This window comes from Mesocricetus auratus, unplaced genomic scaffold (genome assembly GCF_017639785.1).
Source record: "Mesocricetus auratus isolate SY011 unplaced genomic scaffold, BCM_Maur_2.0 Super-Scaffold_100062, whole genome shotgun sequence".
Lineage (NCBI taxonomy): Eukaryota > Metazoa > Chordata > Mammalia > Rodentia > Cricetidae > Mesocricetus > Mesocricetus auratus.
In genome coordinates this window covers 841,919-855,141 of record NW_024429234.1, presented here as the reverse complement: position 1 = coordinate 855,141, position 13,223 = coordinate 841,919, and the positions used below count along the sequence as shown (strand labels likewise).

Sequence of the window (13,223 nt, the reverse complement as noted above, 5' to 3'; positions counted from 1 at the left end):
AAAGTGCGAATGTGAACAAATTAGCAGGGAAACAGACCACACTCTACCTTTAAATTTTATTAACGTTGTGCCCTGGGATCTTCTCATAGGCTCAAAATAAGGACACCCATCTCCTATAGCTTGTTTATTTTTTGAGCACTTACCCCTGAGCTAGATCCCTGCCAGCCCTTTTCATAGTTTTCTGTAGCTTCTGGTTGGTGTTTTGCTGCATGGATGATGATGTAACAGAAGTCAGTCCCTCACTGATGTGCATTTAGGCTGTCTCTGTACTTTCGCTGTCAGCCGTGCATTGCTGACCAGTTTGTGGATGGTGTGGATGGCCAAGAAAAAGCAGCTTTGGAGCACCCTGTAGGAATTCAGAGGTACTTGGGGATAAGCACTTTTCGAGTGGTATCTGGGATAGGTCACAGGTGCACAGGTTGCACCAAGGCAGTGTTTGAATGGATGCCTTGCTGAAGAATCTGACTTTAGACTCTGACCATGCCAGGGTTCTGATTCTAATTCTACTATTTAGCAGTATGGATTTAGGCAAGTCATCTCACCTTGGAGTTCAGTTTCCTCTTGGTGGTTGATGGAGTCATGTTTTGGGGTTTTGATTTGTATGGTATTCATGATGGTCCTGTGAAGTCAAAAGGTGGTCTTCCAAATATAAGCTTCTAATAAATTAATCCAATTTCTGCATCAAGACATTGATGCTTACAACTAACACATTTTTAAAAATAAAAATAGTACGGGTCTACAGAGATGGCTCAGTGGTTAAGAGCATATACTGCTCTTGCTGAGTACCCACGTTTGGTACCCAACACCCACATTGGGCCCCTCAAAACCACCTAAAGCTCCAGTCTACAGGATCTGATACTCTCTTCTGGCCTCCTCAACACGCACTGTTAGTATAGTGTACTAACATACATACGGGCAAAAACAGCCTTACACAATGAGGTTAAAAACAAGCAAACAAAAAACTGGCTTAAAAATTATCTCTGTTATTTTTGTAGATGAGGAATAATGGGAAATGGAAAAGCTCTCAGACAGATGGAAAAGACAGTGTGATGGAGGTGGTTGTGGAAATGACTGAGGTTTCAGATAGGTCTGGGAACTACTCCCGGCATTTTCATTGCATAGCTATGTGACTTTAATGAATTTCTTTAACCTCTCAGTTTCCAAGTCTCAAAAATGGGCATTAAAATGTTTCTCATAAATTGCTTCATGAAGATTAATTAAGAAACTATGAGCTAGCCGGGCGTTGGTGGCACAGGCCTTTAATCCCAGCACTCGGGAGTTCGAGGCCAGCCTGGTCTACAGAGTGAGTTCCAGGACGGCCTCCAGGACAGCCTCTAAAACAATACAGAGAAACCCTGTCTCTAAAAAACAAAAAAACAAAAAAAAAAAAGAAAAGAAACAAACAAACTATGAGCTGGACATGATGGTACATGCCAGTGTTGTTTAAGATGATTTAGTCTTTACCTTATATTTGTTGTTCCTGGTCTTTCTAGGATTAAGGAAATGCAGAATTGCTCGGAAGAGCCTGCAAACATATGCAATAGAATAAAAGATAGGACCATTCCATGGTTCTCAAGGGTCCTGGGACCCTCTGGAATAGAATCAAGTTCAGGTCCCTTTCTTCCCTTCCTCCCCCAAGCCAAGTGTGTTAGCCCAGGACTCCTCAGAGAGCATCTTGTCAAGGAGGCAGGGCCAGCTCTAAGCAATCTTTGCCTTCCCACTCACACACGGCAGCTTTCCAGGAGGATCCTGCCTAGGTGTGTGTGCTCTGGGGCTCTGAAAGCTGACACTGGACTCTGGGCTGCAGGTGGCTTGTGATGGTTGTTAAGCCCTGCTGCACCCCCCCCCCCACTGACTTCATCTACCTCCGTAAGCTCTGCCAGGTTCCTAGCTTCACACGGTGGAATCATACTACAGGAAACCGAAATGTGTTGCTCCAGAAAATGCCTTGTGGATATAAATACGTTTGAACAAAGAGGCATTTTAAAAGTACCAAAAGAAAAAAAAATACTTAAAAAAAAAAAAAACAGGAATGGTGGTGCACACATTTAATCTCAGTGCTCCTAGGACAACTCTGAGTTCAAGACCAGCCTGGTCTACAAAGCTGTACAGGACGACTTTGCCTTTTAAAAAAGAAAGAAAAGGGGTGAGGGAATATGTAGTCAGTGGGTGCAAGGCCTGGATTCAGTACATAGCACAAAAAATAAAGATGGATGGATGGATGGATGGATGGATGGATGGATGGATGGATGGATGGATGGATACAGATGCCAATGTAGGGGAGAGGTGGTCTGGTTAGAGCAGAAAGGAGAGGGAGGAGGCTCTTTCTGCCCTCCCAGTTTTCCCCCTAGCAGGCTATGAATGCTCCTTTCTGAAAGTCACGCTGTCAGTGAAGAAACCTCCCTGCATCAGTTTGCTCCCTGGATTTACATCCACAGTTTCCTGCCTCTGTAAGTGCTTCCCTTTGTCCTGTCACTTTGAACTGCACTGTTCACTGTTGAGGAAGTTCTGTCTAAGCCACACGGAGGCTTCACCCATGTGACACATACTGAATACGTTAATGAGCTTGTTTTTCTCCTCTTACTCTGTCTTTTATTACGGGGTCTGTCTTGACTACAAGCTTCGGCTGTTTGGGGGGGAGGGGGTGTCTCTTCCCCCACAAGCATGCATCCTGCCTTCAATCTGGCTTTGCTTCTCAGCCCTCTGCTCCTTGTGGCATGCCCTTGCAGTTGAGTCATTCGAAATGCGGTGACACCACAGTGTGTCTGTCCGAGCTGCTTTCGCGGACCATTTCCAGTTGTAGCAGTGACGAGTAGTGCTGCTGTGAACATCTTATCATGCACTTTTGGTTTAAAGGGAAAAATGCTGGAGATTGGACTTGGGACTTTGTATATGTCAGACAGCACTCTACTCCCGAGCTACATGCCCAGCCTGTGAATACATTTTAATTTTTTTCAAATTTTATTATTTAATGTGTTTTTGTCTACATGTATGTCTGTGCACCACATGCATACTTGGTGTTCATGGAGGCCAGAAGAGGGTGTCAGATCTCCTGGAATTAGAGTTACAGATGTGGGTGCTTGGAATGGAGCCCAGACCCTCTGAAAGAGCAGCCAGCACTCCTAACTGCCGACCAGACTCCCACAGTGGCTGTCACTTTCACGTTCCCACCAGCCCTGCATGTGAGGGGTCTGCTTCCTCCCCATCCTCCCTCAGGATGTACAACTCCATACTAAAGCACCTGTCTGGCCCTGGGCTTGCCCCCACAGCAACACAAAGTAAAATGGTGGGGGGGGCTAAGAGCTACCTTAGATGTATGGTGGTGACTTGTAGTCAGTAACTCCAACGGTTGGAGAGATGGCTTAGTGGTTAAGAGAACTGGCTGCTCTCCCAAAGGACCCAGGTTCAATTGCCAGCAACCACGCGGTGGTTCACAACCACCTGTTCCTTTAGTTACAAGGGAATCCATTCCCCTCTTCTTGCCTCTTTGGTGTACAGAGATTCAAGCAGGCAAAGCACTCATACATGTAAAATAAATAAAATGTTTGTGGGGGAAGGGGCAGTAGCCTTGCAGGTAGAATTCAAAAGAAGTGTGACAAACTTAAATTACTAGAAGTTGCAGAAAGTGTCTGTGGGTAGCAGTGTCACATTGTTGAATGCCTACGCTGTGTAAATAGCCTCCAAGAAATCACCTTCGTTTAGCTGTAACTCAACAAGGCTGCCTGCAGCTAATGTCATGAATGCTCACAACCCTGGTTCTCCAGCCTGGTGAAAAACGGGGCTGGGCACACAAACTGATGGTGAGCTGGTCCTCCCTCCGCCAAACCAAATGTAGGGGCTGGAGAGATGGCTCAGTGGTCAAGGGCAGGTACTGTTCTTCTAGAAGACCTGAGTTCAGTTCCCAACGCTCCCATCAGGTGGCTCACAAGCACCTGGAACCCCAGCTCCAGCTCTGTCCAGCTCTCTTCTGGCTTTCACAGGCACCTGCACACGTGTGATATAAATTCATACAAATGTAAAACATATTTAAAATAATGGTAAGAGGGCTAGAGAGATGGCTCAGTGGTTAAGAACACTGGCTGTTCTTCCAGAGGTCCTGAGTTCAGTTCCCAGCAACCACATGGTGGCTCACAACCATCTGTAATGGTGCCTTCTTCTGTCCTGCAGGGATACATGCAGACAGAACACTGTATACATAATAATTAAAAAAAAACACTAAAATAATGGCAAGACTATGTGTAGAAAGGTCACCTGAGACTTGTAACCACCTCCTAGACAAAGAGAGTAAATCCTCAGGTGCCACCACGTGGCGGTCCTTAGTCTAGTCAGGGGACTGCTCTCTAATTCCCTCTTTCCTTTTCCTCACAGTAGCATTGACTGGATGCACTGGACATGAGATGCATGGTGCAGCGCATGGAGAAGTCACTGTGCTCAACAGTGGGACAGTCCAGGTAAAATGCCATGCCTGTCTTCAGGACAAGAAGAAGGTGCTGTGTGCAGATTACTGCTGGCCAGAGTCCCTGGTTGCTATAGTAGTTCACGATAAGTAAGCCCTTAGCACCCCCCACCCTCGCCAACCTAGCGTCCACTGCTAATGGGAGCGTAGAGGTGGCTGAAGCTTCCCAGTAGAGAGACAGTCCCCGGGGCAGGGAAGAGGCACTTAGTCATACTTCCTTCCTGGCTCTAGCTTCCCTATGTGGCTCTAGCTGTCCTGGAACTCACTTCTGTAATCCAGGCTGACCTCGGACTCACAGAGATCTACCTGTTTCTGCTTCCCAACTGCTGGGGTTAAAGGCATGTGCCGCCACCACCCGCTTCCTAGGGTGTTTTAGGCTTTGTTTGTTTGTTTGCTTGTTTTTTCGAGACAAGGTTTCTCTGTGTAGCTTTGGAGCCTGTCCTGGAACTCGCTCTGTAGACCAGGCTGGCCTCAACTCAGAGATCCTCCTGCTTCTGCCTCCCGAGTGCTGGGATTAAAGGCATGCGTCACCGATGCCCTGTGCATTTTAGTTTTTCGAATAGTCAAAATGTTCAAAACACAAATATTTAAAGACATATAATGGAAAATCTTTGTCTCCATCTGCTTATATCCCTGCCCATCCTTCTTGAGAAGACACAGATAACCACTGTGAGCAGGCTCTCTCCCTTCAGTTTCCTTCCGTATGTCATACACATTTAGAAAAATTATTCCCTGCATATATGCAATAAAATGAATAAATGTTTCCTCTTTTCTGTTATTAATATTACCCAGTGTTATTACTGGGTGTTTTTTGTTTATTTGTTTGGTTTGGTTTTTTTTTTTTTTTTTGAGACAGGGTTTCTCTGACTTTGGAGACTGTCCTGGAATTAGCTCTTGTAGACCAGGCTGGTCTTGAACTCACAGAGACCCACCTGCCTCTGCCTCCTAAGTGCTGGGGCTAAAGGCGTGTGCCACCACCACCTGGCAACTGGGTTTGTATTTTGTTGTTATTGTTGTTGTTTGTTTGTTTGTTTGTTTTTTTGGGTTTGTTTGTTTGAGTTTTTTTTGTTTTGGGGGTTGTTTTTTGTTTTTGTTTTTATTTTTTGACACAGGGTCTCACATGGTTTAGGCTGTCCTCATATTGCTAGGTAGCTGAGGATGACCTTTAATTCCTGATTCTTGCCTCGGCCTCCTGAGATCTGGGATTACAGGTGTGTGTCACCACACCTGACTCTCCTTTGGTGTAAAATCTAACAACATATTATTCATATCTTTCCTTGCAGAAAGGGAAGGCTGCAGTGAGCTCCCTGCCCAAACGCATCTTAAGAAGACAGAAGAGAGAGTGGGTGATGCCGCCAATATCAGTCCCTGAGAATGGCAAGGGTCCTTTCCCTCAGAGGCTGAATCAGGTATGACTGTGTCTTCTGCTTGAGCATCACTGATGTCTGCAGGATTTATCGTCTGGGGACCTAAGAGTGAGCCTTCTTGCTGCTGGGCGCAGGGCTGCAGGAGGCTCCTTGCCACCAGGTGAGGCACCTGCCACTTTGTCAGCTGTCATTTTGTTTGTTTGTTTCTAGCTCAAATCTAATAAGGACAGAGGCACCAAGATTTTCTACAGCATCACTGGGCCTGGAGCAGATAGTCCCCCTGAGGGTGTCTTCACTATAGAGAAGGAGACAGGCTGGTTGCTGTTGAATATGCCACTGGACAGGGAGAAGATTGTCAAGTATGAGGTAAGTAGCCTTTAGGATCCAAGGTAGATGTCTTTTCTGAGGTAGGCCCGAGGCCTGGTGAGGAGGGAGCACCAGCTCACCCCAGGCCTCTGTGCCCACAGCTTTTTGGCCATGCAGTGTCCGAGAATGGTGCCTCTGTGGAGGAGCCCATGAACATCTCCATCGTGGTGACAGACCAGAACGACAACAAACCCAAGTTCACTCAGGAGACCTTCAGAGGGAGGGTGTCTGAGGGGGCAACACCTGGTAAGATTGGGGAGGGGCTACTCTGGGTCAGCTGGGTCCAGATCTAGTCAGGGATCAGCTTCTGGTGGTCAGCCCAGAACTTCATGGCTGTGTGTCAGATTCCCTCATGACACTGCCCATCTACCCCGAGAGTCCTGATCAAGCCTGCCCTGTAGTGGAGCTCTGGCGTTCACTTTTGAGAACTCCCCAGAAGCTCAGGGCTCAGCCAGACTTAGGAGCTGCAGAGACTCAGAGTTAAATCTGGACTTCGCCTCTTTACTGGCTGTGACCTCGGGCACATCCATGACCTCTGAGCTTCAATCCAAGTAGGCTATCAACCTTGAACTGTTATGAAGGTTAGAAACAACACATGCCACTGAGGGTGTAGCTCAGGGGTGGAACACATGCTGACTGTATGATAGGCCCTGGGCACCACCAGCACCACACGAAAGAGAAAAAAAGCATATGCATCATGTATGTGCTTCTACATACTGTGGAGCTCCCAGGGGTGTCAGTCTGTGACTTACAGAAGCAAAGTAAGTTGCCATCACTAGGGAAAAGAGGAACAGAATCGATGCATGTTCCTAAGCTCAGTGACAGGTGCTGGGAACATGGACTAGATTCCCTTCTTGTTTGGATCACCTCTTGGCCTCTGGCTGAGAGGTTCAGAGATGAGTTGATCAGAGATTACCAATAACAGAAATTCCCACCATTAAAATAGCTGGTTTTTATTTGCTTGTTTTGATTTTTTTTTTTTTTTTGGAGACAAGATTTCCCTATGTAGCCCAGCCTAGCCTCAAACTTGTCATATCCTGCCTTAGCATCGTGAGCACAACACTGATAAAAATGTTGGTCTAAAAAATTCACTGTGTAGATCAGTCTGGCCTTGAACTCACAGAAAGCCACCTGCCTTTGCCTTCTGTGTGCTGGGGTTACAGGCATAATATCACCATTCCCAGCTTCTAAAAGTCTTTTCGTTGTTGTTGTATTGTCAGTTTTTTGGAACTATGTGGCCTCTGTTGGCCTGGAACTTGTTGTGTAAATCAGGCTGACCTAAATAATCTTAATAAGATGAAAATTTTGCTTTTTCTTTTCTTTATACTGAGAAGGCCCAGAGACAATTGATTCAGGTGGCACTGGGACTTCCGTTAAAGGTCTAGGTTTCCTGTCTTATTATTCTGCTGCTCCTAAGGTGACTCTTGTGATTGATGGAGCCATAGCCATTACATTTAGCAGGAGGATGAAGAACAAACAGCATGCTAATTTATTATTTGTTTGATACAGAGTCTCGCTACTCTGCAGTCAAGACTTGAACTCATGGGCAGTCCTCTCGCCTCAACCTCCCAAAGTTCTGGGATTACAAGCTTGAATCACCAGCAATATGAGTACATTCTTTAAAAACAAAGCCCGGGCGGTGGTGGCACACGCCTTTAATGCCAGCACTCAGGAGGCAGAGGCAGGCGGATCTCTGTGAGTTCGAGACCAGCCTGGATCTCTGTGAGTTCGAGACCAGCCTGGTCTATAAGAGCTAGTTCCAGGACAGCCTCCAAAGCTACAGAGAAACCCTGTCTCGAAATATCAAACAAACAAACAAATAAATAAATACAACAACAAAAAACTTCCTCCAAATTTATCAGAAGTCACTACCGTAATCACAGCTGTGGCTAGAAGGATAGGAGATATAAGATATGTCCCCGATGGCGGTGACCAGCCTAAACGGAGGACCCACTTCCCAGGAAAGAAGGGCATGATGGCAAGTGGGTTGCAGAAAGTTAGCTGCCACCGAGCAGGGATGAGATCCTTCTGGTGTGCAGGGCAGAGTAGGCAAGGCTGGTACTGGGCTAGAGAGAAAGGTGTTCAGTGGTCCCCTCCCCCTGCAGGCACTTCTGTGATGCAGGTAACAGCCACAGATGAGGATGACGCCGTCAACACTTACAACGGAGTGGTGGCTTACTCCATTCATAGCCAAGAACCAAAGGAGCCTTATGACCTCATGTTCACCATCCACAAAAGCACTGGGACCATTAGTGTCATCTCCAGTGGCCTGGACCGGGAGGTGAGTGCCAAAGCCTGACTCAGAACAGAAGCTCCTGTGGCTGTCCCAGGGTCAAGGCAGGGCAGTGGAGACCCAGCTCAGCTGCATTGGCTTGGCTACTGCTGCCTTTACTTTTGCTGTCCCACAGCTCTTTGGGCCAGTGGCCTGCTGCCTAATCTGCTGGCTAGATCCCCTGGGGGTAAGGAGGCAGCTGTAAAATGCAGGCTTTTGAGCAGTTCTCATTTCCTGTCCGAATGGCTCATTTAGTTTACATGTTGCCCAGATTCGTCCCTTGTGTGCCACAAAGTAGAACTAGCTCCTTGGATATTGGAATTACCTTCTGTTACCTAATTAATATCTTTGCCTAGATTCTTGTTATAAGACCCTATGTGGAACAGCGAGGGTTTGGCAGTGCTTGGGGTTTCACAGGTGAGCTATTGGAGATGAGACTCCTGCACCCCTGGACCCCATCATATGTATACTGGTCCATTCCCTGGAAGTGAGTGAGGGGTGGGCCAAGGAACTGAGAAACAGTGAAAGGGAGGACTGCTTCTCCTGCCTCTACACCCCCAGGTGAGCAGCCCCTCACATGGGACTCAGATTGGGCTTCCTCTTTGCTCCTTTCTCCCCAGAAAGTCCCTGAGTACACATTGACCATCCAGGCCACAGACATGGATGGAGAGGGCTCTACCACCACAGCAGTGGCCGTAGTGGAAATCCTTGATGCCAATGACAATGCTCCTGAGTTTGAGCCACAGAAGGTAAGTTCGTTCCTGCATTCCTCATCACATAAAAGACTGGGGTTGGCTGCTTCTCCAAAACCAACCAAGTTCCAAGTCTGTCACTTACTGGCTGTGTAACCTTGGGCAAACCGCCGGGCCTCTCTGTGCCCACTTTCTTTCTTAATCTGTAAAATGGAGATAATGATAAATACCTGATAGTTCTGAATTATTGGTGTAATGATCTGTATACAGTCTACAGGTAGTACAGGGCTTGCTGTCATGTGAAAGCTTACCTACCTTGTATCTGTACATGCCCATAAACTTACATAGCTTCTGGAACAGAAAACTCAATGCCAGGACTGGAGAAATGACTCAGTGGGCAAGAATACTTTCCGCTAATCCAAATGACTTGTTTGATCCCAGGACCCACGTGGTGGAAGGAGAGAACTGACCCTGTCCTTTGATTTCTACAAGCTTACAACACACATGCACTCCCCCACCCCATACATTAAATATAATAAAATTAAAGGGGAAAAAACCCTCAACATCAGTTGAAGTGACACACACTCCCCTGCGTTTGTACACAAATCTCTAGCCTGTGGAGATGGCTCAATTTGTAAAGTGTTTGCTGTGCAAACATGGAGACCTGAGTGAAAAGCCAGGTTGTTGGGGAGGTGGGGATAAGATTTCTGGGGCTCCCTGGCTTGTCTCAGGAAACAAGGTGGACAGCTTCTGGGGAGCAATACCTGAAGCTGACCTCTCACCCCTGCATACACATGCATGCACGCACACACACACACACACACACACACTATTCTGAAGACTTAGGGTACCTATAAATACTATATTTGGTAGGTAAAGACAGGATCAGGAGTTCAGAGTCATCTTCAACTCCATATTTTACCTTTAATCTCAGTGCTCAGGAGGCAGAGGCAGGCAGAACTCTGTGAGTTCCAGGACAGCCTGGTCTACAGAGTTCCAGGACAGCCAGAACTACACAGAGAAACCCTGTCTTAAAAAAGAAACAAAAACCTAAAGCTTAAAAGAAAGCTGTCTCCCTTGTCCTTTGTAACCTGTGCCCAAACTTCCTGGCCACCAGCACAGTGAGGCACCGATCCCTGTTGCCATCTTTCTTAGGACCTCTGCTCTCTGCCCGAGGGTGGTGACTATGCACAGTAGGGGCTTGGGCACCCAGACTAGGAGAGTCCAGAGCTTCTGGCCCTCATGAAGAGGGAAAGCGGGTTCAGGTTGTGTGACCTTGTCTCCATGTCTGTGTTGATGGTTGGAATTGTCTCTCTCTACCTGTGTGTCCTGAAAATCTCTATGGGTTGCTGGTCCAGAAATGTGAAAAGGCCATGGGGCTTCCCAGCAGCGGATTGAGGATTCCCAGCTGATGGAGAGTGGAGTAGCCAGTTGGGACAGCTCCTCTCTCTGCTCTGATTACACTGTGTCCCACCCCACTCCCTCCACAGTATGAGGCCTGGGTGCCTGAGAACACAGTGGGCCATGACGTGCAGAGTCTAACAGTGACTGATCTGGATGCCCCCAACTCACCGGCATGGCGTGCCACCTACCAAATCGTGGGAGGTGATGATGGGGACCATTTTACCATCACCACTCACCCAGAGACCAACCAAGGCATCCTGACAACCAAGAAGGTAGGTGTGTTTGGGCCTCTAGGGCAGAGGGACACCTCCTGCCTCAGGCCGCTTCCCTTGGGCCTAGGGATTGCACCAAGACAGTGACCCCTGATACAGTCCCCTTGCTCTTGTGCTAAGAACCCCAGCTTATTTAGGCTTTTGAAACAGAGTCTGAGTGTGGGTTTTGTTTGGGGGGTTGGGAGAGTATCATGGTACTGGGGATAGAGCTCAGGGCCTTTTTCTCTTTTGGTCTTCTTTTTATCAGGATACAGGGTAAGGTTGGGTCAAAAAGTCTTTGGGAACAGGGCAGGGTAATTCACACCTATGATCCCACACTTGGGACATTGAATCAGGAAAGTCAGGAGTTCAGGTTCATTCTCAGCTATGAAGTCAATCTGAGCTATGAAACAACCTAAACAAATAAACACTTGAATAGAATTGAGCCTTTAAGAGACAAGCATGTGACATGGTGTCACGTGTCTGTAATTCCAACATTTAAGAGGATCCTTAACTTAAAGACCAGCATGGGCTACCTTGTGAGTTCAAGGCCAACCTGAACTATACAGTTAGACTATTTCAACAAAAAAGGTAATGATTAATGGTTAAAAATATGAGCCCAGCCAGGCAATGGTGGTGCATGCCTGTAGTCCCAGTACTCGGGAGGCAGAGACTGGCAGATCTCTGTGAGTCAACCTGACCTACAAGAGTTAGTTCCAGGACAGCTAGAGCTACACAGAGAAATCCCGTCACAAAAAAAACTATGAAGGAAGGAAGGTAGGTAGGTAGGTTGGCTTGATCCCAGGTGTCAGCACCAGAAAAGAATGTGGATCTGATTTAGGCATGGTGATACACTTACTTACTAGCACTCAGAAGGTAGAGGTAAGAGGATTTAATGAGTTTGAGGCCAGCCTGGGCTATACAACAAGACCTTATCTCAAAGAACACAGAAAAAGAACCTTGATTTGTCTTTGCTTTGTCCTTCTAGTTTATATAGAGAATAACTTGGTGTGAGAAGCAGTTCTTAAAACTGCTTCCAATGGGCATAGTAGTACACACCTGTAATCCCAGCACTGGGGCGGCAGAGGCAGGAGGATTACTGTTTGTGGCCAACCTGGTCTACATAGCAGGCCATTCATTCCAACCTCGCCTTAAAGCAAACAAAATGAGTAAACATGAATAAAGACTATTTCAGATGCATCCTTTTGAAACATTCATTGTAGCAATGCCTCTTATGTTATGGAGTGAAGTTCATATATAACACAGTTTAGCCAACTTAGTACTTAGTAGAAAAATAGGCTGAGGTTCTGGCTCAGTGATAGATCACTTGCCTAGTAAATGCAAAGCCCTGGGTTTGATTCCTAGCAGCACCACAAAAATGAAAACTTAAAGGGCTGGAGAGATGGCTCATGGGTTAAGAGCAACCTGGGTTCCGTTCCCAGCACCCACATGGCAGCTCACATCTGTCTGTAACTCCAGTTCCAGGATGTCTGACACCCTCACACAGACATAAATGCAGGCAAAACACTAATGCACATAAAATAAGAAATAAATAAACCTCTTGACTAAAGCTGATATCCAACTAGAAAGTAAAATATAAAAATAAATTCAGTTTTCTTTTAAAAAAAAAAAAGGAAAGAAAACTTAAATAAAGCCAGGTGGGGCATGCCTTTAATCCCAAGAGACCTTTGATCTCTGTGTTCAAAGACAGCCTTGTCTTGCATATTGAGTTCCAGGCCAGAGATTGAGAGACAACTCAATGGTTAAGAGTTCCAGGCCAAGCTGGGCAGTGGTGGCGCACACCTTTAATTACAGCACTCAGAAGGCAGAGGCAGTCGGATCTCTGTGAGTTCAAGGCCAGCCTGGTCTACAGAGTGAGTTCCAGGACAGCCAGGGCTCAACAAACAAAAATTCCAGGACAGTCAGGATTAGGATTATATAGTAACCCCCCCTCTCTCTCTCCACATATATATTATACAAAGAAAGAGAATTATAAAATAGAAAGAAACATTCCTAAGTATTTTGATATGTGAGCTACATTTGAGCATAACCCCGAAAGACGGTGAAGTGGTCAGACCCTTGCATTTGTTTGTAGAACATTCCGAGTGCAGTGGATCCTATGTGCTGGCCTGGTGAATAATTACCACCACTGGTATTCAGAACAGAGAATAAACAACTGAAACATCCTGAACAAATTAAATTACAAGCCCCTTTCAGAAGCTGCATTCCTTGAGAACTCAGTCTATATTAAAACCACACCAAAGCTTGCTTTATATATTAAACATGTTCTTGGCTATAATTATAAGCAGGTTTCTCTCTCCAGTGAGTATATGAGTGACCGTGGGGACATTGGCAAATCACAAGAGACACAGAAGTGGTTCTTTGTCCACAACATTGGTGTGGTGCAGCATCCTC

At 46.4% G+C, this 13,223-nt stretch overlaps 1 protein-coding gene across 2 annotated transcripts in view; it reads left to right on the top strand.

Annotated features, from left to right (window-relative positions):
- Positions 1-13,223, top strand: part of Cdh3 (cadherin 3) — a 45,937-nt gene that overhangs the window by 18,198 nt on the left and 14,516 nt on the right. The window contains exons 3-9 of one of the 2 annotated variants that reach the window (XM_040736608.1): positions 4,372-4,451; positions 5,740-5,865; positions 6,034-6,189; positions 6,291-6,435; positions 8,295-8,470; positions 9,082-9,210; positions 10,644-10,829. In XM_040736608.1, coding sequence (XP_040592542.1) covers positions 4,372-4,451; positions 5,740-5,865; positions 6,034-6,189; positions 6,291-6,435; positions 8,295-8,470; positions 9,082-9,210; positions 10,644-10,829 — 998 coding nt within the window. Of the gene's footprint in view, positions 1-4,368; positions 4,452-5,739; positions 5,866-6,033; positions 6,190-6,290; positions 6,436-8,294; positions 8,471-9,081; positions 9,211-10,643; positions 10,830-13,223 lie in introns of both variants that reach the window. The other variant, XM_040736607.1, reaches the window with a different exon arrangement.